The 26,765-nt window shown below is 47.4% G+C and overlaps 1 protein-coding gene across 3 annotated transcripts in view; it reads right to left on the bottom strand.

The window, feature by feature from the left end:
* The window catches only part of SPAG16 (sperm associated antigen 16), a 988,711-nt gene that overhangs the window by 935,919 nt on the left and 26,027 nt on the right, over nucleotides 1-26,765 (bottom strand). For all 3 annotated transcript variants that reach the window (XM_059727149.1, XM_019492271.2, XM_019492270.2), the window contains exon 5: nucleotides 1,899-2,036. In XM_059727149.1, coding sequence (XP_059583132.1) covers nucleotides 1,899-2,036 — 138 coding nt within the window. The remainder of the gene's footprint in view (nucleotides 1-1,898; nucleotides 2,037-26,765) is intronic.

Genomic DNA, 26,765 nt, shown 5'->3' with positions numbered 1-26,765 from the left:
CAAAATAAATTAAACTGATGTTTCGCAAGAGCCTGATCTTGTACCGTTAAGCTGCAGGGGCAGGCAAAATGCAGCCCACGGGCCAGATGTGGCCCACCAGGCCATTCTATCTGGCCCGCGGGGCCCCTAAAAATTTAGAAAATATTTATCTGCCCCTGGCTGTCTGTCATGTGGCACTCGAGGGCTTGCCAAAATGCAGTAAGCAGCCCTTCACCCGAAATAATTGCCCATTAACATTAAGGTTACTGAGAACTTTGAAATTTATTTCACTGGTGGAACTGTTTGAAGAATGAAATATTACCTAATGTAGGAGTCATGGAGTCTTGTAATATCCACTGAAGCCTAGGTATATAAAGCTCACTGTATAATCAGTGAAAGAAAAAAGAATGATTAAGTTGCTGACAGACATTAAGGCACTTGAGCAACTGGGGTCTGAGGAACTTTATGACCCATCCCCAAAACTGTGTGACCTGCCATGCCAGAATTGCCTATATACTAAACCCAACATCTGAGGAAGTTGCACAAAAGGAATGATGTTACTTGAAGCCTGTCTTCCTATGAAGCCAATATATTTATACATGTACAATGTCAGTTATTTAATGTATTTTAATTCCAGATTATTAAAATTAATTATTCAAATATTAGTCTATAACCAATTAAACAAAGTGTTAATGCTGTTAAAATGTAATGAATAATTTACAATGGAAAATAGTTCAGTAGTTTGACTACAATTATTAATTGCAATATTCACCAAACTTACATCTCTGTAGTTATTTAATTTTGGAAGAGAAGAATTGGTTGCTCAAGTAATCTTTAGAAAAATGAGACAGATGAAATTAGCACTGTGCAGGATAGCGCATCACAAAAAAATGTGCAGCGTCAAAGTTCAAATGAGCCATTAGATTTCAGTGCAAATCATCAATAAACACAAAGTCAGATGCATCAAAAAGGATTTTAAATAGATTGCAACCCTAAGTTTAGATCATTGCTACATCTCTGTATAACATGAACTAAATATTTGATCCTTCTATCACAAAAAGTTTGAGCTACTTTGGATCTTGTAAAATCATTGTGGCTGCATGAGCTAATACAGTCAATGTTACAGGCCTCAACCCGCACCGTCTTGGTCACCACTCATTTCAGTCCGTGATCGCAGCATTCCCACTCTTGAATGCATTCGGTGGGGTTTTTATTCTTTTGGGGAAGATTCATACTCCCCACAGGCGACTTGTCTTTGAATTCCCGGTCAGTAAGTATAACACTACGACCTTGTAAAACTAAACACTTCCGCCTCAGCTTTCATTGTGCATAAACCAATGTAATGCTCTATTATACACTCCCTGCCCCCCCGCAACCCGAGGGACCCCGGGTTGCCTGCAAGACACCCCTGCCGCACCCTGCAGCGGAGGGGACAGACGGCCAGCGCCACTGGCCCCACACACACCGCACAGGCCAGTGGGGGGGGGAGTCAATGTTATACAATGTGTCAATTTATACTCAACTTACACGAAACACTAAGGCCAAAAAGACAATGCAACACATCTGAAAAGACTGCAGAACCAGATATATAATGAGGAATAGTATAACTATAATTTTAGCCTTGTTGCCACATACCATATTTTCATAATCATGGGGAGTATTTTGTTGTGATTACCGAAAGAAAGGTACCCTTAGCGATAGCCAGATAAACAGAAAGAATATCTATTCCCCTACATAGGGCTAACAAAAAATTGAGTTTCACTTGGCTCTGATTCAGGATCATAGCCATAAGGAAGACTATACAGAGGCCATCACAAATAAAAAAAAAAATTATTAATCCCATTAACTTACTGGTATAATTTTTTGAGCATCCACTATATAAAAATGATAAATTAATTTAAGACTATTATGAAACATACCTAGCAGCAATTTTATAGTTTTCCAGGTCCTTTTTCAAACTCTTGTTCTCAGTTTCCAAATGCTGGTTGTGGGTGTATATGTCTGGAACAAATCCAATATCTTTGGGTTCCAAAACACCTTTCTGCATTAGTTCATACCTAGCAAAATACAAATGAAGAGATGTTTTAATTTATATTCCTTTATAGCAATTCAAGTGTTTCCCTAACCACGTTACCATGTACATTAACTATGAACATAAAAGGCATACCAACTTCATTAAAAAATATCCTTTTCTTATGTTAATTTACTCATGGTTATGATTTTATCCAACATTACTATTTTAGTCCCTTGGATTTTAAAACAATTTCATAACAAATAAAAGGCATGTCTTATGGACAGAATAGTACCTTAGCCTTAATTGTTTGTTTTTTCTTCCTTTTTTTCAATGTATGCTATCAAAAGAAAAACTAGAAGATAAAAATATTCACTTCAGAATACTTTACATTTCACCTTCATATTGTGTGTGTGTGTGTGTGTGTGTGCAGGTGCATGTGTGTGTGTGTGTGTGGTACTTTTAAATCACATTCTCAGGCTCATGCAAGTTTTGTTTTGTTTTTCTGATTATTAGAATGAGCCTTTAAAACAATAAAATTAGGGAACATCTCGCTGAATGACTCTAATCTCATAAGGTCATGAATGCAAAATTCATACATCATCTGAAGAAATATCATTGTGGCAAAGTGGGGATCCCCGCACGCCACAGCTAGCCCCTCACCTGAATCTGGGCATGCTGCCCACCTGTCTCGCCCACCACACCTTGTTGGAATAATGAAAAGTTGTTAAATAAGGTGGGAGGTATGGAGCCACGGACACCCCCCAAACATTGTACCCCCAATGTTTGGGGGGTGTCCACAGCTCCATACCTCCCCTACACTGCGGCCCAAGCCTCGCAGATGGCATCCAGATGTAATTAGTCACATCAGCCCCACACTAGGCTCCAGAATCCTCCTGGCAGGACCCTCCTTTGATCCCTCCACTCAGGAGGCCTACACCGCCTTCATTCGGGCTGCTGAGCTCCCTGTAGCTGGCTCCTCTCTCAAGTGTGGTCCCCCCTTGGGACCTTCGGCCACACACAGGCTCTCGCCCCTGACCCCCTTTCACCGGGGTGGTAACTGGCCTGGCATTTCCTGGGGGCTCCTGTGCCACTGAGAGCCCCATCAGGCCACCCACTCTCAGCAGGGTGCAATTTTATGTCATACCCAGGACCAGGAGCCTCCTGACCATCCTCTACAGCTCCTGCCCTTACCTCCAGTTGATACCTGCAACCAGGCAATATTGTTACCTAACCTTCCAGCAGCAAAATGCCCTGTTTATATGGGCAGCCCTGGATCCAAAATGGCTGCCCTAATCAGGCACCTGCCGGCTGCTGGCTTCAGGCCCTTAAACTGGCAGGCACAAACAGTGCCCTGCCACAACCATCTTAGAACATTTCCTTTTCTTTCCTTTTATTAATGGAAGTCTTTCCTTATTAAATGTCTTATTTTCTGTGATTGCGCCAATTTCTCAATACATACCCTCCTTCTGTAATATAATAGGTCTACATTAACTCAGGGCTGTCCAACTCAGATGAGGCCAGGGACCACATGTGAAGCCACACACTGCATGGGCCACACACTGCAGATGTGGTCTCCCCAGGATCTTTCCCCAATGTGTGGGCTATGCTGGCAGCTCATGACTCCCTATCTTGCGGGCAGTATCAGCAGCATGCAGGCTACTCTACCCCAGATAGCACCATCAGTGGAGCAGGAAATATGCTGCACAAGAACTGCAGCTAAAAGAACTTCATCCCCAACACCAGCTTCCATCACTCAGGATGGCAGCTGCCCTGCAGGGCCTGGACTGCTCTTAACCATCTCAGAACAAGTGTTGGACAGTTTGAAGCAAGCTGGCTGCAGCTGTGGTGCTCAAGCTCAAATGACCAACCACATCATCTATGAATGCCCTTACAGCCCTCCTTTGGGCATCCAAGGTCTTATTAACATTGACCATTCTACCTGTTGCTGGCTTTCTGGCCCTCATGCTTCCAACATATGAGTATGGCAACACTTGCTTCATCAACAGCAGCGGCGCCAGCAGCATATGGGCTGCAATCAGTGAGGCATGCTCCACCAAGTCCTCCCCCTGCCTGCAGCAGTGGAAAAGACAGCTGAAGGGGCCCACAGGCTGCAAGCTGGACAACTCTACATTAAAATATTAATACATTAAATATGCCTACTGAATTACTGAACCAATACCTGAGCCCTGATCCAGATCTTTGCACCCTACTCATGCAGTGCAACTGCAAGGCCAATCTATACATATGTAGTCCCTGAGGGTAGAAACTATGGGAATTTATGCACATGCACAGGGAGTCAGGAGAGAGGGGCATGCTTTAATTAGAGCAGCTACAAGAACCACGCTAATTAAAGTGCCTGGAGCATCACATGTATCAGTGTGCCCTTAGTGAAAAAGGAGGCGGGGTGCTTTAGCTAAAGCTCATCGAATGAGCTTTAGTTAAAGTGTCCATGCCACCATTTTCAGCACTGAGACACTGATACACATGACAATGGAGTTAGCTGGAGCGCGGTAATTAACATACTCCTGCAGACTCAGTTAATTGAGTCAGCTGCAGTGTGCTCTAATTGTACTTACTGACTCCACTCAGTCATGTCTCATCATCTCTTAGAGCAATTGAATTCACCCTCTGGAGACAATGTAAGCAGGGCTACAGAATAATAGAAAAGACTAACACATTTCACTGTGGCTATCTGATATTCAGAGAGAAAGAGTTGGTAATGGTATTACCAATAATTTCTGCCATAGTCTCACTTCTACAAGAAATATGTAAATGAAATGCTACGGTTTACTAAAACATTTTAAAACAAGCCAGGTTAGTAGAGGAGAGTCTACAGAGACTGATCCTAAGCACAGAGAGGTACGATTAGAGTTTGGTGTGGTTTTAGGGATGAGGTTTTGGTTTTTTCGGGGGCTGGGAGGCCTTGGCTCCGACCAGGTAAACCAGCTCTTCTCTCAGAGACAGAAGGGCAGACTTTCAGCTGACTCAGTCATTGCTACATTTAAGTTAATGGAGTTGCCCTACATACAACTATGACAATTTATACCAACTCAGGATCCATTCAGTGGAAATGTGAATAATTTACTCCAACGAAATATCTGCTTCAGAATGTTTCTCACCACCAAAACTGACTGCCACAGAAATGTGTGTTGATTTGGAAGATAATAGAAGAAATCCAGTCAGCTTTTTTTTGCCTTGCCAGAGGGCAAAGTATTGAAAACATGCAAACTCTGTTCTTGCCATTATCATCTATGACAACAACATAGGTAATTGGAAACAGAAAATATACCAAACACTAGTTCTTGAACTGAATCCAAACAGCAGGTTTTAAAGAATAGCTGCAACACCGCTAGGACTTTCAGATCAATGCAACACATTTCAGAAACCAAAAAGTTCCATAGCATATTCTCCCTATGGTGTTAAATGCAGATAGACCAGATATTTCTGCAGTTGCAGGGAATAGAGAGATACCTTTTTTTCTTATGGAAAGTTTAAAAAAATGTCTATACTAGCAGTTATTATTTTGAGACATATATGCTCTTCCAAGGATGCTTTTTCATCTGTGCCCTCTGGACTATCCCTTTTTTGGGCCAATCACCACGCTGTTACTCCTACCAGCCACCAGAAAAATATTAAACGCTATTAATGCAAAGTTACCTCTAGTGTGATATTTGGTTTTCTTAAGCAATTTAGACTTTTAATTTAAGTACAGACAGAACCAAAAGCCGAAGGCTGAATTGAATCAATCTTTGCAAGTTAGTCTAAGCCAGAGGTGGTCAATTATTTTGGCTGGAGGGCTGCTTAATGAGTTTTGGTGAGCTGTTGAGGGTGGCAACCGTAGCCCCGCCCCTTGACAGGTGCCCTGGCCCCTGGTTGCCATCTTAGGATCAGAAGCCCAGCTCCTAGCCCCGGACCTTTGCTGCTGGAAATCTCTCCCCTTGCCCTTGGAAGTACTCATTTTGAGAGGAGGGTTTGCCATCTTGGAATCAGAAAAAAAACAACAAATTATATACTAAAAATCAAATATCTGCTATAATATTTTAATTTTATTTAAAAGTGTTTTCATAGTGTATATAGAAGTGATTACATAATAGCTCAGAATGAAGTCTTACTCTTGTACATAGTAGGAGGCAGGAGGGAAGAACTGTGAGGGGGCATGGGGGGTAGGTATGGGGGTTATGGGGGCCTGTGTGTTGGGGGGAGGGTGTATGTGTGTGCAGATGTCTATGTGGGGTTTGTGGGGTGTGGGAGATGTGGGGTGTGGGGGGGGAGGCTGTAGGTGTGTGTGTGGATCTGTTGGGTTTAGAGGGTATGTAGGGGGGCATGGTTGTGGGGTTTGTGGAGAAGTGTGCAGGTGTGTGTGTGGGTATGATATTTGTGGGGGACTATGGGTTTGTAGGAGGGTGTGGATGGGGGGTATGTGAGGCCCCCCTACAAACATGCCCCTCTCACACGCACTGTCCCATTGTGCACAGTCCCTGCCACCAGTGGCAGCAGCAGGCAGTGGGCACTTGAGCCATTCATGGCCAACTGCAGGCAGAACACCCGCCCCAGCAACACATGGTCCCAGCAAGCCCCAGGACTGCACATGGCTAGGCTGCTAGCTCCATCACACGGGGCTCACATGCAGTTCCTGGGATCTCCACCCATGCCACTGAGGGGAGCCCAGCGCAATGAAGCCAGTGATGCAGGTCATGGGGCTCAGCCAGGGTAGCAGGGAGAGGGACCAACTCAGCCCAGCTCCATAGCATGGAGCTCACCGCCATGCCCCATGACCTGCACGTGGCAGTGAGTGAGGTCAAACTGCATGCTCCATTGCATGGGGCACCCCCAGAGGTGCACAGCTCAGGAAGAGAATCTGGGAACTCCAGGTGAGCCCCAGAGAGGCCTGCATGATGGAGTCAGGTGGACCCTGCACCCCCATCAACCCAGGCTCTGCACTCCTGCCACCCTGCCCTGGGCCCCTGCTGCCCCAGCATTAGCACGGGACCTGTGTGCCTGCCCAGCTCCTGCCCGCCACTGTTTCCCTCACGCTTGCTGCTTCTTCCCACCAACCTGCCCACCACTGCTGCTTCCCCTGCCTGCCTACCCACCCACTGCTACTTCCCACCTGCCTGCCACTACTACTTCCCCCACCCGCTTGCCCCCCTACCACTTCCATCCCCCCGCCACCACTTCCCCCCTGACCCACCACTGCCATTCCCCCACCCACCACTTCCCTACCTGTGAGGCCAGGATCAGGGCCACCCCATGAGCAAGGGTGGGAGCGCAGCACATGCTGCCTTCACAGGAGTTAGTGAGGCTCAGCCCCATGTGAGCACAGCAGGGGCAGCCCGGGTCTGGCCTGAATACAGTGAATTGGTAGACACCCGCCCATGGGCCAGATGAAATCACCCGGTGGGCCAGATACGGCACATGGGCTGTATTTTGCTCACCTGTGGTCTAAGCTGTGTAGATTGAACTGATAAATGAACACACATCCACTTTAAATTCCAGAAATACAGCCACATGCCTGCAGTGATCCAAGCCAGAAGCCGGGGGGTGCTAGAGCATGCCTCCTTGCTCAGCTGGAGCAAATAGCTTTGACCAAGGCTAGCTCACCCACCCTGCAAGGTGGGGAGGGGGGCAGTTTCAGGGGAAGTGCAAAGCATCATGGGATGCTGGGGGACTGTGAGTTAACTTGAATATGTAAGGGATCTAGGACAGAAGTTAAATAAACTGATTCAACTTAAATCATTTAAGTCTGATACTGCATCCAGATTTATCTTAAACTGGTTTCAGTCATTTTGAAAGTGGTTTATATGCACTGAACTTCTATTGTGTTACAGATCTGAACTGGTTTCCGATCACTTACACCTGTTTATGTGTAACTTCTGTCCCTAACCTTTATATCAATATCCATAAACATAGAAAAGAACTAGCCATTTATTTCATAGACTTAGGGTTGCATCATATCACCACTTAAAGAAAAGTTCCCACTGAAATAAAGGGCACTTTCACTGAAGACTACACAATCCAAACTACACAACCCACAATGGGTTTTTTACTTGATACCAATAAAATATTTTATAGGCTGAAATATTTATATATTATAAATCTCAAACCTCCATCTTGACATAGTATTATATGCATTTTGGGGCACACGTGAATCCTGCTCCTTTCTCTCAGCCACTTGTTTAGTTTAGTTCAGTTTTAATTAAGTAACAAGAGATTCTTGGCAGCAGCCATCAAGAGTAACTTTCTGCTACAAGTTTTGGGAAAGAAAGGGTGGGAGTCAGTATAATAAAAAGAAGACAAAGTTTAATACATACACTTACTTTTCTCTTTTCTCTAAATTACATACACAATTTTGAAAAAGCAGTGTGTAGAGAGATCACAGTGCTTCCCAAACTTTTCCTCAGCATGACCCCATTTATAGCCCCATGTCCTCAGCATGTCCCCACTTCCTCAGCATGCTCCCCTTACTCCCAACCCACAGCCCCCACTCCCATGTCCCCATCCGCTGATATTGTGAGCCCCACAATTTAAGAACCACTAGAATAGTGGCATTATGTTCAAAGGTGTGTTCCATACACTCGGTACCTCTGAAAAATCAGGCCTCTAACTTCTCAGGGCATTACTGGAATACAGTCAATGTATAGGCCTAACTCATTAAGAAAATCTGTGGCAAAGCCAGAAATGGATACCTAGTCTCCTGAGTTCCTGGTCAATACTTTAGTTTGCTGTTCAACTATAGAAGTTCTGAGCCACCTGCAAATCCTCCTATAAAGTGGAATCCACAACTGGCCATTAGGGTAGCTTTAAGTCTGCTTTGAAACACCAGAAAACAGACCTTGAGTACTTATATGATAAAGTTAATTGATACTTTCTCACATAATTTAAGTATGTGAGTAGGTAATCTGTAAATAGTAATTAGCCAGAAATATATCTGTCCTGCAGCTCTTTAACAAGAGCTGACACTACATTTACAGAGACTACTCTCAAGACATACAGTTTTTACAATGCATCATCCTCTTCTTTGTGTCCAGTCAGATCTTCTGGCTGATGCAGAGTAGATGTACAACAATGGTTTCTTCTTTCTCTAGTATCTTCACAATGATGGAAAGTATGAGGTGCCATATCCCATTTTCACCTGTACCCACAGTCTGTAATGATCTATAACAAACCAGATGCAGAGAAGAGGAAAAATCCTTTCTGTTCCCTACTGCACTACGAGACCATTTTAGGGACCAAAAATAATGCAATATATAAGGGGTTTATTTTTTCTATAGAACTACATTATTGCACAATTGCTGGCTATATTAGGTATGAACTTATGAACAGCAGAGAGTAAAACCATAAATAATGCTAATCAAATTCAATTCCCTTTTTCTCAGGAAAATTTCTTAACTGAATGCCCTAACTCCACAGCATTAAAACCATTATCTTTCTGTATGAAGGTATATCAGACATGGATAATAAATGAAGCTAGCCTCCAGCAGAGCTAAGTACCTTGAAAGACAGTTTTAATGACATACAATTAATTCTAATAAATCTAACATGCTCTTGGTCTAAGAACAGTACTTAAACAAGAAACATATCTTGCCTTTTGTTATTTTTACATGCACTGGGAAAAGTGTATAAATGACATACTTTAGTGTTTTTGACCTTCTTTGTTCCAAGAAGAAGGATTCCTAGGAAGAAACAGGATCCACCAAAAAGCATCTTCGCAGCCAGGCTTGCTAACCTGGTGAGAAGGGCTGTAAACTAGATTCACCGGGGGATGAAAACCAAAGCCCTGAGGTTGGTGGGGAAGTAGGTGACCTGGAGGAAGAGCAAACGAGAGAGGGCAATAGGGGAGACCTTTTGCTTCTTCCTGAGAAAGTAGGGCAATTGGCTAGTTACCTCAAGTATTTGTACACAAATGCACGGAGCCTGGGAAACAAGCAGGAAGAATTGGAAGTTCTTGCAGAGTCCCAGAACTATGCCATGACTGGAATAACAGAGACTTCGTGGGATAGTTCACATGACTGGAACACTGACATGGATGGGTATAAACTGTTCAGGAAGGAGAGGCAGGAGAGAAGGGGAGGAGGAGTTTCACTATATGTAAAAGAGAAGTAAAGTTGCTCAGAGCTCTGGTATGAAACTAGAGACAGGCCTATTGAAAGTCTCTGAGTTAGGGTCAGAGGGAAGAGCAACAAGGGTAACATTGTGGTTAGTGTCTGCTATAGACCACTAGACCAGGTGGATAAGGCTTTCTTCAAACGGCTAGTGCAAGTTTCCCAATCACAGACCCTGGTTCTTATGGGGGACTTCAATCACCCTTACATGTGCTGGGAGAGCAAATAGCAATGCATAGGAAATCCAGGAAGTTTTTGGACAGCGTTGGGGACAACTTCCTGGTGCAAGTCCTGGAATGGCCAACTAGGGGCTGTGCCCTTCTTGAGGTGCTGCTCACAAACAGGGAAGAATTGGTGGAAAATGAAGTAGTAGTTGGCAACTTGGGCAGCAGTTACCATGAGATGATTGAGTTCAGGATCCTGAGGAAAGGAAGGAAGGAGAGCACCAGAGTACAGACCCTAGACTTCAGAAAAGCAGTCTTTGACTAATTCAGGGAACTGATGGGCAGGGTCCCCTGGGAGGCCAGTCTGAGGGGGAAAGGAATCCAGGAGAGCTGGCTATACTTTAAAGAAACCTTACTAAGGATGCAGGAATGAACCATCCTGATACACAGTAAGGCTAGCAAGTACGGCAAAATACCATCTTGGCTTAGCAGGGAACTTTTCAGTGAGTTCAAACACAAAAAGGAAGCTTACAAGAAGTGGACAAATTCCTAGGGAGGAGTATAAGAGCATTGCTTGGGCATGCAGGGATGAAATCAGGAAGGCCAAAGTGCAATTGGAATTGTAGGTAGCAAAAGATGTGAAGGGTAACAAGAAGGGTTGTTATAAGTATGTCAGCAACAAGAGGAAGATCACGGAAAATGTGGGTCCTTTACTAAATAGGGGAGGCAACCAAGTAACAGAGGATACAAAAAATGCGGAAGTATTCAATGCCCTTTCCTCATCAGTCTTCACAGCAAGGTCAGCTCTCAGACTACTGGACCTGGCAGCAGAGTTTGGGGAGGAGGTGAGCAGCCAACAGTGGCAAAAAAATAAGTTAGGGTCTATTCAGAAAAGCTGCCCATGTACAAGTCCATGGGGTCAGACAGGACGAACCCAAGGATATGGAAGGAGTTGGCCAATATGATTGCAGAGCCCAGTGGCCATCATCTTTGAAAACTTGTGGCAATTAGGAGAGGTCCCAGATAATTGGGAAAGGACAACTATAGAGCCCATCCTTAAAAAAGGGAAGGAGGAGGATCGGGGGAACTACAACTAGTCAGCCTCACCTCAGTTCCTGGAAAAATCATGGAACAGGTCCTCAAGCAATCCATTTCTAAGCACTTCGAGGAGAAGAAGGTGATTAGGAACAATTAGCCTGGATTTACCATGGCAACCCGATTGCCTTCTAAGATGACATGACTGGCTCTGTGAAAGTGGGGATAGCATTGGACATGATATACCTTGACTTTAGCAAGACTTTTGATACAGTCTCCCAAAATATTCTTGCAATCAAAATAAGGAAGTACAGGTTGTATGAATGGACTGTGTAAGGTGGATAGAAAACTGACTGGATCAGCAGACTCAGAGGGTAGTAGTCAATGACTCAATGTCTGGTCAGCAGTCGGTATCAAGTGGAGTGTCCCAGTGATTGGTTCTGGGCTTGGTTTTGTGCAATATTTTCACTAATGAGCTGGAAAATGGGATGGAGTACACTGTCAACAAGTTCATAGATGACACCAAACTGGGGGGGAGTAGTGGATATGTCGGAGGGTAGGGCTAGGATTCAGAGACACCTTGACAAATTGAAGGATTGGACCAAAAGAAATCTCATGAAGGTCAATAAGGACACATGCAAAGTCCTGAACTTAGGACCAAACAATCCCATTCACTGGTACAGGTTAGAAACAGCCTGCAGAAGCTCTGCCAAAAAGGACCTGGGGGTTACAGTGGACTGTAAGCTGAATATTAGCCAACAGTGTGCCCTTGTTGCCAAGAAGGCTAACGGCATTCTAAGCTGCACTAGTAGGAGCATTGCCAGCAGATCGAGGGAAGTGATTATAATCCTCTATTTAGCACTGGTGAGGCTACACCTGGAGTACTGTGTCTACTTCTGGACCCCCACTACAGAAAGGATATAGACAAACTGGAGAGAATCCAGCAGAGGGCAACAAAAATGGTTAGGATGTTGGGGAACATGACTTCTGAGGAGAGGTTGAGGAAACCGGGCTTATTTAATCTGGACAAGAGAAGACTGAGGGGGGATTTAATAACAGCCTTCAACTACCTGAAGGGTGGTTCCAAAGAAGATAGAGCTAGACTGTTCTCAGTGATGGCAGATGACAAAACAAGAAGCAATGGCTTGAAGTTGCAGCAAGAGAAATTTATGTTACATACTAAAACAAACTTTCTCAGTGCTGGATCTGCTACTGGAAAAAGGGGATGAGCTAGTGTGCAACCTGAGGATCACAGGGAAGCTTGGGGACAGTGATTATGAGTTGATCACTTTATCTATTGCAAAGCTGGCAAATCAGCCAGCAATGCAGAAATCCTTGACTTTAAGAAAAATGACTTTCACAAGCTCAGGAGGTTGTTTGTCGAGGCCTTGAGAGATCATGATCTGACAGGGAGAGGAGTACATGATGAGCAGTCACTCCTTAAGGACACAATCCTAAAAACACAAGGGAAGTCCATTCCAGCCCATAGGAAAGGTAGCAAAAGGGATGGGAGCCCCCTTGGCTCAAAAGGGAACTCATGGACTTCCTGAATCTGAAAGAGAAGCTTATAAAGGATGGATGAAAAACTCGCTGGCCAAGTTTGCAGATGACATCAAGTTATAGGGGAGCATGGCCATGCCAGAAGATAGGTTACAGATACAGGTGGACCTGGACAGCTTGGAGAGTTGGGTAGACTGGAACCAGATGACGTTCAACACTCAGAAGTGTAAGGTGCTCCATCTGAGGGCAAACAATTCCCAGCATACCTACAGGCTCGGTGGTGACAATTTGACTTACACCATGGCTGAAAGGGACCTAGGAGTAGTAATCGACCATTGCATGAACATAAGCCAGCAAGGCAATGCTGTGGCCAGCAGGGCAAACAACATGCTGGTATGCATTAACTGTTACATCTCATGCAAAACTAAGGAAGTGATACTCCCACTGTACTCCGCACTGGTGAGACCACAGCTGTAGTACTGCGTCCAGTCTTGGGCACCACACTTCAACAAGGACATGGAAAAACTTGAGAGGTTCCAGAGAAGAGCCACCCATATAATCAGGGGCTTGCAATACAAGCCATATGAGGAGAGGCTGAGGGACTTGGGCCTCTTTAGCCTACAAAAGAGAAGACTGAGAGGGGACTTGGAAACAAATGGGGCAACTGACACCAAAGAAAATGCTAATCTCAGTGATTACTTTCCGTTGGTTTTTCACCAGCCCAAGGGGATCACTCTGCCTGACAGGACACAGGATTACCAGGGTAAGAGTGAACATATGCCTATAATTGGCAAAGATCTTGTGAGAGAACAGCTTGAGAGGTTGGACATTCACAAGTTAGCTGGCACAAATGGAATGTAACCAAGGGTGCTAAAAGACTTGGTTGACATCATAGCACGGCCAATGGTGAAGATGTTTGAGAACTCGTGGCACTTGGGAGACGTTCCTGAAGATTGGAAGAAGACCAACGTGCTGCCTATCTTCAAAAAAGGAAGGAAGAACTTTTGACTTTTTAACTACTTTATTTAGGGGCTTGGGGATACAAAAAGTTTGGCCACTTATAAAGCAAAAACAAACACATTACCATCAAACCAAGAACACAATGTCATTTCATTCATCACATCACACCATGACAGACACCTTCGCTACATTCCATGTCATGTCTTACATGCTAGTTATGTGGTCGGAACGCCAGCCACATGGTCATATTTATAAATAAACGATTCCTACCCTGCTCTATCCGATCATATACGGGACAACACCTTCAGCTTCCCACACAAAAAAGAAAGCAAAAAAGCAGCCTGGTGAGGGCCCAGGGCGTGGCACGAGCTGGGAGTCGTAGTCCAACACTGAGCCTACCCGGTCGCCCAGACTGGTCATGACATCCGAGCATGTATTTGTGATGGCCGTCCTCCACATGGCACAGCACTCCCTCAAGGGGCCAGCGTGTCTCAAAGGCACGTACCGTCCGCCAGAGCACAGCATACTCAAACTCCAGCAAGAGGTGCACCTGCACCAGGAGGCGCAGGGCATCATCTGAGCTGGTCCTGGCAAGCCGGTTTCGGCGGCTCTTGAGGACGGCCATCTTGGCCTGACCCAGTAAAAAGTTGGCCAGGCAGACGGGGCCTTTCTCAGCCGCCCAGTATGGGTAGGAGCACACATACGTGGTCTCCGAGAGGCTCCTGCCCAGCGCTTGTAGCAGGGGCTCAAGAGTGACAAAGAGTGGCCGCAGGCAGGGACAGTTGAGGAAGGCATGAAAGAGGGTCTCCTCAACACCCCCTGGGCAGAAGCAGCAGGCCGTCAAGGTGGCTGGGTCAAAGTGGGACGCAAACATGCCAGTGGCTAAGATGCCATGCAGCAACCGCCACTGCAGGTCACCAGTCTTCTTGGCGGTTGGCAGCTTATACAATGTGAGCCAAGATGGGTGGGCCAGTGGGGAATCTGGCGGACCCAGGTGCCGTTGCAACAGTGTATCGGGGTGGCCTGCCAGCACCTGGGCATGGCGGAAGTGAACCACCCAGGCATACAGGCTTCTACATGACAGAAAAGCAAAGGGGCAACCCGTGTCACTGTCAGGAGGCACAGGGAGCGTCAGTAGAGTGCCAGGTCCTCCAGCCAACTCACTGGCCACAGCCGGGGTGACTAGCAGCACGGGAAAACCTCGCTCAGGGCATCTGCAGCACGGAGGACCTGGCCCACCCAGAGATGGTCATCCAGGGTGGCTTCTGCCTCCAATGGGAGGGCAGCCTGGATGTCACACAGCAGACGGCCCACGCTGCAGACAGAGCGCATGCCCGGCCGGGTGGTCAAGGCCTTGGGTGAGAGCCAGGCCGACCGAGTGGGCTCAAGATGACTCAGGCAGAGAACACGCACCAGGATGAGAATGGCCGTGAGGCTGGCAGAGGCCAGGCTCAGCATGGGGCGCCTTAGAGCTCGGTTGTGCACCAGGGGTTCCCTCAGCAGCTGTGAGAACTGCAGGTGACAGGCCTGGGGCTGGAGACAGAAGGTGGCCTGCCAGGCTCATACCACACTGCAGTAGAAAGCCGGAAGCACTGCCCAGTTCAGGAGTGTGAGGTCCAACAGGAAGAGCTCCCAGTCAAAGCCAAGGGCCCCCACCCTCTGCAGGAACTGCATGCTAGTTGTTGCCGAGGTAGGTGCTCCTCACCGTACAGGAGTTATTGAAGAGCCTGCAGGCAGAAGGCGGCCACCTTCCTCACAAGGTCAACCAAACTCTGCCCCCCCCCCTCAGCTACAGGTAGGTAAAGGACAGCTCATGGGAGCCAGTGGCACCCATCCCAGAAAAAAATCGACCAGGAGGCGCTGGAGTTTCTCAAGTAAGTCCTGTGGTGAATCGAGTACAGTGCACCTATGCCACAAGGTCGCACCACCAGGTTGTTTGCAATGAGGACACATCCACGGTACGAACTGATCAACAGGACCTTGTCGGCAAGGCTCTCCTGGAAAATGCGCAGGAGACAGGGGTCAAGGAGAGGCCACAGAGTCTTGTAAAACTCAGCAGGTAACCCAAGGCCCGGGGCTTTGCCAGAGGTGAGGCCAGCTGTGGCAGTTGCCAGCTCCGCCAGAGACAATTTCTGCTCAAGCTCGCTGGCCTCCAGGGCACAAAGGTGTGGCAGGTCAGCATGGAGTTCCCACATGGCCTCAGGGCAGGATGGTTTAGCTGCAAACAGGTCACAATAGAAGGCAATGACATGCTCACTTACTTCACCCGGGTCAGTGATTACCCAGCCCTTGAGGGTCTTGAGGTGATTTAAGACTTTGATGGAGGAAGACTTGAGGTGATTTAAGACTTTCCTGGAGGAAGGTGACAGCCAGCTGCTTCTGGCGCAAGAGCTCTAGGATGGCCTCTCATTTCACCAGATCTTGACAGCCATTGATGTTAAAAGTGCCAATGGTTGTGGCTGCCATGGGTGTGGGTATAGGAGAGGAAGAGTGAGGTAAGGTATAGGTGAAAAGAGCGAGCACCCGAGAGCAGAGCAAAAAGCAGAGACAGGTTGGGGAAGGCCTATCATGCCCTAGTCTACTCCAGGGACCCCGCCAGGCCCCAATCATCTCTCACCCGCTGTGTGAGCTTCTCCAGACAGTAAGCCATCAGCCAAGTGCCTAGGTCTTGTTGCATAAGTTTGGCCGCAGCACTGGCAGCCTTAACAAAAACTTTAGGATCTGCGCACCATTGGGTGATGCACCCTACTATGTTCTTCTGTCATTTGGTCTGTTTCAAAAAGGTCAGAAGACCCCCATAGTTGGGACCAACCCAGTGGGGTTCTGCCAACATGGGCTGAACATTTCCAACACAAGCGCGGCGAGGCTGCACCCTAGTTGGGAGCTCACCCGCAAATGCAGTATCTACACCCTCAATATCTAGGCACATCAGCCTCCTCTGATCATACAGGTCATGGACTGGCTCTAGAAGAGCAATCCCTGCCTTCTTTGGGGAGAGATGTCATCCTGGTCTCGAGGTCGCTTGAACCACTCAGAAAGCTGGATCTCCATCTCACTAGCCTCCTCATCTAATTCAGTAGCCTGGGACATGACCAAGAGGTCAGCAGTCTCCTCTAGCACCCCCTGGGTCAGATCTCCAGAAGAGAGGCATTGTGCATAGCTTTTACTGCCACGGGACTCCGGAAACTGGGAGACCGGTGAGGGGTTGGTGACCCCTGCCTTCACCTCCCCCACCTCCAAGCCGCCCCTGTCCCTGGTCAACAAGGTCACTGACATGAAAACCGGAGGGGGCCAGGCTCTCCAGCTGAGGAGGGTCTCAGCAGGGATGAGGTGCCCTGAGTGGTCCCCTTCACTTTTTTCTCTTTGTTCTTCTTCTTCTTAGTGGCAGTTGGCCCACGCTTCATAGAGGATGAGCTGCACTGCTTCTGACCTGCCTCCCCAGGGCCATCCACCTCAGACAAGGCCACAGTGGAGGGCAGCTGGGAGGAGGCCTGAGCCCCATTATCCGACAGGGCCTTGATGCCACAATCACTGGCCACCCCAGCCACCTCAATCAGGGCGGTCAGGGTAGGCAGGGGGCAAGTGGAGGCATCAGCCTCTCGACCTGGTGGTGTCTCTGCAATGGTGGGGGTGGGCACTGCTGGTGGATTGGGTAGGAGGGAGGGTTGGGGATTAGTCCCAGCCCCTCCACTGGACGGTGCTCTCACACCAGAGGAGGACGTACAACCAGTGGAAGGGAGGAGCTATCACCAAGGAGTAGTACTCCTCCTCAGCCCGTGAGTGTAGGAGGTCTATTAGGAAGGCCAAGGTAGAGATGGAACTCAGGCTAGCGTCCAGGATTAAGGACAACAAAAAGTCCTTTTTCAAGTACATAGGGAGCAAGAAGAGGGCACCAGGCAATGTAGGGCCCCTGCAAGATGCAAACGGTAATCTTGTGGTTACACCAGTCAAGAAAGCTGATATTTTTAACAGTTTCTTTGCCTCTATTTTCTTGAACAGGGACCGGGACATCCCACCTACCAGAGGTAGGGACAATCTCGAGGATAGCTCTGTCAGGCCTTCAGTTAGTGCAGATGTAGTTAGGGATCTTCTGGAAGGTCTAGACATTTTTAAATCTGCAAGTCCAGATGCCCTCCACCCAAGGGTGTTGAGGGAACTGGCAGGGGTCATCGCGGAGCCCTTGACCCGGCTGTATGAGCATTCATGGTCATCTGGCCAGGTGCTGGGGGATTGGAAACTAGCTAATGTGGTCCAAATTTTCAAAAAAGGGAGGAAGGAGGACCCAAGTAACTATAGGCCTGAAAGCCTCACCTCGGTGCTCGGGAAAATCTTGGAGAGAATCATCAAGGAGCACATATGTGAGGGGCCTGCAGGGGAGATCATACTCAGGGGCAATCAGCATGGGTTCATCAAAGGCAGGTCCTGCCTGACCAACCTGATTGCCTTTCATGACCAAGTAACTAAATCCTTGGATGATGGTTTCTCCGTGGACGTAGTCTTTCTAGACTTTAAGAAGGCCTTTGACACTGTATCTCACCCCATCCTCATCAATAAATTAAGCGACTGTGGCATTGATGCCTACACAGTTGGATGGGTAAAAAATTGGCTGATGGGGTGCAACCAGAGAGTAGTAGTGGATGGGTTGTACTCAACCTGGTGAGATGTGAGCAGTGGGGTACCCCAGGGTTCAGTCCTCGGTCCATCACTGTTTAACATCTTCATCAGCGACTTGGACGAGGGGGTGGAAAGCACGCTAAGTTTGCTGATGACACTAAGATGTGGAGTGAGGTGGACACACTTGAAGGGAGAGAGAGGCTGCAACTAGATTCAGACAGACTACAAAAGTGGGCAGATGTGTTACGTCTCAGCTCTGTGTTCTTGGGCAACCCTGGCACAGGATGCAGTCTGTCTGACTCACAAAAGACTCACACCCCCCCTCCCTCCCCTCCTCTACCTAAACGAAACTGATTAAGATGCAGTGAGAGACGCACCTAAAACTCTCCAGATAAGGGTGACAAGAGTGAACAACTGCCCTAGGTCTCATTTACATCCGAGATGGAACCAGATGACCATTCATTTACATGAGAGATGGAGAACAGAAAGCCTGAAGCAGAAACTGCAGTGAATTTTGGGACCAGAGAAGCAGGGGAGCACTGCATGATGGGGAATCTGTGCTTCAAATGTTAATCAACCCATGTTCACACACACCCAGCTCAGCATTTATCAGACCAGTTCTAATCTGGATTTAGTAAGGACTTTTCCCCCCCAGACACACACACACAGCTCTAAGTTTAATAGGCATCTCGGGCCGTACATTCCCCGGTCCCACTATGGGAGGTCTATTTAAAATTGATTGACTAAAACTCGGTTGCCGGGTTAGGGAATGCTGAGGCAAGAGACCGAGTCAGAGGGGGTATGGGCAACATTTGAACAATGGTTAAGGGTTCATCACAGCATCCAGCCTGCTGGAGCCCTAATCCCAGGTGTTGTCATATCTTTCCCGAGACGACTGGTGGGAGTCCTCTCCACAAAAGGTTATGAGCTCACCAATAATTGTCTTAAGTCTGTTAAAAGACTACAGTAAGATCTGGAAAAGTCATGCTAAGCTGAGGCTTGTGCACAACAAGTAAAAATCCAAAATCCTGATGCTGCAAGCTATCCTGATGGGATATCTCATGGTTCCTGAAGAAACCATGAGATATCCCATCAGTATATCTGCCATCCATAGGAATTTCAAGCTGGCTCCCAAGTATTTGGGTTACTCCCTAATCTTAAGTGTTTCCTGATTATCAATCAGTTTCCTGAGATGGTCCAAACCAGATAACCCCTTGTCAATAGAAAAGACAATGATTTACACTACTGAGGGTGCTTCGAAGCAGCTGAACTGAGGGTATAAAAATCTGTAAGTGTGTGTGCTGCAAAAAAAAAAAAAAAAGAAGTAGAAGCAGGAGGAAAGAAGAAGAAGAAAGAAGAAGAAAACCCCTGTGCTGACACCATCCCCTGTCGTTCTTGGGACGCTGGAAGAACAGATCGTCTCTCTCTTCAAGGATTGTGCTATGGAATGTGCCTGTCAGCTTTGCAGCCTGAGTACCGTGGGACTAGGTGAGACCCCAGCGCTCGCTCTCTCTCTCTTCTCTCTAGGCATAACCTTCTGAACCTGAACTGTATCAGTTAAGCTTGAGCTAAGTTTCCCCAAATACTTAGTGAAACCAGGGTAGTATTGTCATTGTTTGTGTTTGTTTTTCTTTTGCATGTCTATTACTACTAGTACTATTATATATTTCATATGCTTAGCAATAAATAACTTTTATAGTCAAACTGGTAGTAATTGGGTATATTTTTCCTTCTCTGCTTCTCTTTCCTCCCGTGCTCTGCAGCCACGCTTCTTTTACCTATGCTAAAGATCCCTATAAAGCCCAAAAATATTGTGGGGTCTGCTCATCAAGAGGCCAAAGATTGGGACATGCTGAGTTTGAAACACATAAGGGGATCAGCTTGTACAGCCTGATTAACCCAGTTTGACTCAGACGTGCCCTTATGAACTGAATGCTGGCCCATGAGGGTGTCAGCTGGACACCCAGCCAGATTCAGAGGGATTCTGTTTACCTGTGTGCTTGTGTCTGACTGCATTTTATTGTTGCTCTTATGAACTGATTCTTGGCATATGAGGGTGTCAGCCTGTCCATGCTGATCGGCCCGGCCAGGTCAGGCGTGTCACATTAATTTGTGTGTGTTTGTGTGTATGACTGATTTGGTGACTGGAGGAACCCAGTCCCATTGAGATTGAGTCCTGCAAGATAGCTCCACTGGGGGTGAGCGCTTGCAGAAGGGAGAAATACAGCTCCGTATAGTAACACAAGCAGCACATTGACAGAATCACCAAGACCCTAGAAACTATCCCTAATAAATGAGCACACCCCAAAGTAAAAGGCAAAATTGGTAACAGATGAGAATAGGATGGGGTTCAATGTAGATAAATGCAGGGTGCTGCACCTTGGGAGAAGGAATCCACAGCATACATACAGGCTGGGGAGTTCCCCTCTTGAAAGCACAGAGGTGGAACGGGATCTTGGAGTTGTTATTGAATCCAAGATGAACATGAGCCGCCAATGCCAGACTGCAGCCAGCAAGGCCAGCCATACCTTGTCATGCATCCAAAGATGCATCTCAAGCCGGTCCAGAGAGGTGATACTCCCCCTCTATGCGACTTTGGTCAGGCCGCAGTTGGAGTACTGTGTCCAGTACTGGGTGCCGCACTTCAAAAGGGATGTGGCCATCCTGGAGAGGGTTCAGAGGAGGGCCACCCACTTGATGAGAGCTCAGCAGGACAGGCCCTACGAGGGCAGACTGAGGGACCTGAACCTGTTAAGCTTCAGCAAAAGAAGGCTGAGGGGGGACCTGGTGGCAGCCTACAAACTCATCAGGGGAGATCAACAGCAAATAGGTTGAGCCCTTTTCTCCCCAGCACCACCTGGGGTGACGAGGAATAATGGTAATAAACTGATGGAGAACAGGTTTAGGTTAGAGATCAGAAGGCAATATTTTACAGTTAGGGTGGCCAAAATCTGGAATCAACTTCCCAGGGAAGTGGTCCTCGCCCCTACTTCGGGCAAATTCAAGAGGAGGTTGGATGATCACCTGTCTGGGGTCTTGTGAACCCAGCATTCATTCCTGCCTGTGGCAGGGGGTCAGGCTAGATGATCTGTTCAGGTCCCTCTTGACCCTAGCTACTGTGAAACTAGGAAACAGAAACTCCAGCCCCCTCAGATGGAACAGGGGTGGAAGAAGGTTGGGAAAAACTCCCGGCCTCACTGGGTGGGGCCTGTGTCCTAGAGGTGGATGCGACATCTGTCGGCGCCACTGTAGTTTCCGATGTTCCAGCTGCTCTCCCCCACGGACAGTGGGCTGTCAGGTGGGAAGAACTAACACAATGGAAACACGTGGTCTTCCCAAAGGAAAAAGAGATAACAAATCTCCATCCATTGAACATGAGGCTCAAGGAATGAGGCAGGGACCGTGGGCCCTCCCTGAGGAGCATGAAAACCTGCCTTAGAAAAGACAGGACATGCCTCAACTTTGGGTTCTTGCTTCCCATCGTCAGTCGGCGAAGGGGACTTGTAAGAACCCCACAGGGCTCGAGTTCCTTGGCCAGCTCCTGATCGGTCACATGCAGGGACACATTAGAAATCACCACCCTCACTGCTGGGGTGTCTACGAGCGTGACAAAATAGTGTGCACCTGCAATGTCCAGGCACTCTGTGCACACCCTATTAACTAGGGTGGAATCACTCAGGTAAATCATTGGGACTGTGTTAACATGACCTGCATAACGCATGTTACACTGTCCCAGGAGATTAGCTAGGGCATCTACGCAGACCTCGACCCCGATGTGTGTGGGGGGGTGAACCCTCAAGTCATGGGTAATGGGGAGGTTCTGAGAGGCATCCTCATGCCAGCTGCTGTGTGTGGGAGCAGCCATTCCTGTTAGGACAGGGTTAAGCTCAAGCTGTGACTGAGAAAATGAAAACAAAGATGTTTATACTAACTAAAAAGATAAGTGTCTGGGAATGTGGCCATAAAACTCTAGATGGGAGAGGGGAAAGGGGCAGAGGGGAAAAAAGCCAGGAGGAAGCGGGGGCATTATGAGGGTTAAGAAAAAGAAAACAGAAACAGAAAAAAAGAAAAATAGGAGGGAAATTAAAAGCACCCCTCAGAAGGCAAGATATTTGAAAAGATAACTCCCCGCAACAAGCAAGCAGAAAAGAAAGGAAAGGAAAAGAGACAGTAAGAAAAAAAAGGCTGTAAAGAAGCAACTCGCAGACAAAAAGATTGGAAGTACAGGGGGTGGGGACAGAGAGCAGAGAAAAAGAAGAAAAAACACTGCGAAAATGCAAGAAAAGAATCAGAAAGTGAGCTAAACAGAAGCAGGAGACCTTTAGTCAGGTGGGAGACAGAAAAGAAAAGAGATAGGAAGCCGGGGAGTCTTACGCTCAGAATCACCCCATGCAGCTCCAAGTGAGTCTGGTCCGAAGCGCCCAAAGCGGAAGGAAGGCAGGAAGATCCAGGAGACTACAGGCCAATCAGTTTGACCTCAATCCCTGGAAAGATCTATGAAAAACTCATCAAAAAAACCATCAACAGGCTAATAGAAGGCAACATTTTTCTAAGAGATAGCAAACACAGCTTTGTTGCAGGTGGGTTTTGCCTGACCAACCTCATTTCCTACTATGACCAGATAACGCATCACCTGGACAAAAGAGTAGAGGTTGATGTCATATATTTGCATTTCAAAAAAGTCTTTGACTTGGTCGCCCATGATATCCTCATGGTAAAATTGGACTGTGGCCTCAAAAACCTTACAATCTGATGGCTGGGGAACTGACCCCATGGTCGGACCCAGAGAGTGATAATCGATGGAAGCAAGTCAACATGGCAACCAGGGTTCAGCACGTAGACCAGTACTTTTTAATGGATTCATAAATTATATGAATTTGGGTGTCAGAAGAGGACTGGCTAAGTTCACAGACAATACCAAATTATGGGAAGTGCAGTCACACTAGAGCATAGGATGGCAATTCAGACTCACAAGATGGGCGGATCAAAACCCAATGATATTCAACACAGAGAAGTGCAAGATGTTCCACCTCAGGAGAAAAACTCCACATCATACTTATAAGCTCAGCAGTGCTACACTCACTCAAGCTATGACCGAAAGAGATTTGGGAGTCATAACTGACCACGAGATGAACATAAACCACCAATGCGATGCTGCAGCCAGCAAAACAAATAAAAGTTTATCTTGCATCTACAAATGCATCTCAAGCAAGACCCAAAAACTCATCCTCCCACTTTACTTGGCCTTGGTGAGGCTGTAGCTGGGAGTACTGCATCCAATTCTGGGCTCCGCACTTTAGAAAGGATGTGGAGAAGCTTGAAAGAGTCCAGAGGAGTGCCACGCACATGATTAGAAGTCAAGAGAGCAGGTCTTATGAAGAGAGGCTGAGGGATGTGGGACTTTTTAGCCTGGAAAAGCAATGGCTCAGGAGTGACTTGGTGGCAGCCTATAAGTATATAAGGGAAGTGCATAAGGAACTGGGAGAACGTCTCTTCACCAGGGCACCCCAAGGGAAGACTAGGTTTAACGGTCACAAACTGCTAGAAGACTGTTTTATACTGGACATGAGGAAAAACCTGACTGTCTGAGTCTCCAGAGTCAGGAATAGACTCACCCCAGAAGTGGTGCAAACACCTACTCTGGATACCTTTAAGAAATGCTTGGATGCTTCACTTGCTGGGGTCATCTGACCCCAGTGGACTTGTTTTTGTGAAATCCCTTCCAGCCCTAATGTCTATAAAATCTATGAACTAGGAGGGTGGTAAAGCACTGGAACAGTTTACCTAGAGAAGTGGTAAAATCTCCATTCTTGGAGGATCTTAACATACATAATAGAGACAAATGCTCTTCAAGCTTTTTCAGCAAACCCTTGTTAAGAATTCCTGAATCTTAACTTGAAATTACTCAAAAAAGAGACTTAGCTGAGATGTTATGATCAAATCCTATTGGGGACTAAATTAATATAATGAATTTTAATGGGCCTGTGATATAAACCATAATTAAATTTGGGTTTATAACAGTGCTCTGAAAAAACAGCATGGTGCAACAATCTGCAATTAACTAATTTATATGTGGCAAAATGTGGCACATGCTAATTCTTCATCTTCAGATGCCTCAAGCATCATAAACTTAAGAAAATTTGCTAACAAAACTGCCATGCTTACTTACAACTTTGACAAGTCTCAACTACAAGGCCAAGAATAAAATGAACCACATTTGCTCCTCTAGTCTACCACCAAGGCATTTACTGTTCTATGAATAAGGGACATCAGAAGGGTTAGATTAAAATTAAATAGATGCCAAACTAAAGTGCTCCTTACATATTCCTTACACATTTCCCATTAAATATTCTCAGGAGTATAAATTTACATTTGTGATACAATGAAACTTATGTACATAATATAAAATATTTAGTATAGGTTTCCCTCAATTTATACAGGTTCTTTATATGCAAATTCGATTTTATGCAATGAGCATATTTAGACCCATAATTCATTATATGTGAGGTAAATTCATTCTTATGAAATCAGCATAGACACCCCCTCCTCCCAAGCAGGTAAGTCTGTGGTGGGAGGGGAAAGGGTCATGGCCCCACTCACCCCAGCCCCAGCTGCAGTGGCCCTGGGAGTGGCTGGCACCAGCTGCCTGCTGCAGCTGCTGGGCTGCACCATGCTCCCCCTGCCCGCACCGCGCCTGGGCTCCGGGGTGAGTGCCGTGCCCTGCGCCGCCCAGGGCTCTGCTTGTCCGTACTCACTTCTGCTCCTAGGCTGCACCGTGCTCTGGTGCAGACAGCTGGTGTTGGCTGCTCCCGGGGCCACTCCAGCACAAGCTGGGGTGAGTGTGGACAAGTGGAGCCCTGGGCAGCGCAGGACACGGCACTCACCCCAGCCCCGGGAGCAGCCAACACCAGCTGCCTGTAGCAGGTGGGCTGCGCTGTGCCCCAAACCCCCCAGGGCTCTGCCGGTCCCCGCTCACCTCAATTGGTACTAGAGTGGCCCCGGGAGCAGCTGATACCAGCTGCCTGCACCAGGGCACAGTGCAGCCCAGTTGCTACAGGCAGCTGGAGTTGGCCACTCCCGGGGCTGCTTCAGCACGGGAAGGGGTGACTGGGGACCGGCAGAGCTCCAGGGGCTTGGGGCATGGTGCAGCCCAGCTGCTACAGGGAGATGGTGTTCGCTGCTCCCAGGGCCAAGGTGAGTGCCGGGCCCTGCACCACCCAGGGCTCCATTTGTCCGCGCTCACCCCAGCCCATGCTAGAGTAGCCCCAGGAGCAGCTGATACCAGCTACCTGCACCAGGGCACAGTGCAGCCCAGCTGCTGCAGGCAGCTACTGTCAGCTAGTCCTGGGGCTGCCCCAGCACGGGCTGGGGTGATTGGGGACTGGCAGAGCCCCAAGGGGGCAAGGTTGGGGCACGGTGCAGCCCAGCTGCTACAGGCAACTGGAGTCAGCCACTGCTGGGGCCACTGCAGCCAGGGCTGGGGTGAGTGCCACTCTATTCCATCTGCAGCCTTGCGCAGCCTCACTCAGCTTCCTTAGTCCCAGCCTCACTGCCTCCCTCACCAGCATGAGAACATATCTCTGTTTGTTACACTGTAAAGTGGGCTCACTTTATGCAAATTCAATTTACTCACCGTTCTCCAGGAATGCATATACCGCATAAATTGAGGGAAACCTGTATATGGTCACTCTACTGTGGAACATTTTATTTTCTCCTGATACATAACATGTAATCGGACATTACAGTTGTGAATGTCCTATAAATGCATATTGATAATAATATATGCACAGACATTTCTATAAAAACAAGTCTCAACTGAAAATCAAAATAGATTTTTTAATGTTCAAAAGAGCAGGTACATTGTTTCTCACTTAATGTATTACTTTTTTAAAATAGATTTTCACTTGACATGCTGTCCGGAATAAAGGGCAAGAGGTTGCACTGCTCCTAAAGCAGCCCAGGTATAGGATTGGGACTCAGAGTCACAGTCTGACTGCATTTTCTCTGCTGCACCAGAGAAAATTAATCTGCAGTGCATCCATATCTAGTACAAGTGCAAAGGGGAGACCATAGTACAGGGGTGGGCAATTATTTGGGCTCGTAGGCCACATAGGCAGTTTTGGGGAAGTGTTGCAGGCTGGTCAGCATCTCCCCCTGCCCACAACAGCCCAGAGCCCGTGCACGCTTCAGCTCCTCCCCACTGTTGCCAGCACCCAGCAGCAGCCGAACACACAACCCTGACCCACCATGGACTTGCCCTTGCTGGAGCAGACCAGTTCTGGACCCATGCTCACAGTCCTGACCCAGCTGGCTCTGTGCCTGCTCCAGACAGGCCTGCCCATCATAAGCAGCAGCGACAGGGGCTGGGCAGAAGCTGCTGCTGGGTGTGGGGAAGAA

The sequence above is a fragment of the Alligator mississippiensis genome, chromosome 4 (genome assembly GCF_030867095.1).
Source record: "Alligator mississippiensis isolate rAllMis1 chromosome 4, rAllMis1, whole genome shotgun sequence".
NCBI classification, from domain to species: domain Eukaryota; kingdom Metazoa; phylum Chordata; order Crocodylia; family Alligatoridae; genus Alligator; species Alligator mississippiensis.
Note: the sequence above shows the minus strand (reverse complement) of the source record. Positions and strands in the feature narration are given on the sequence as shown.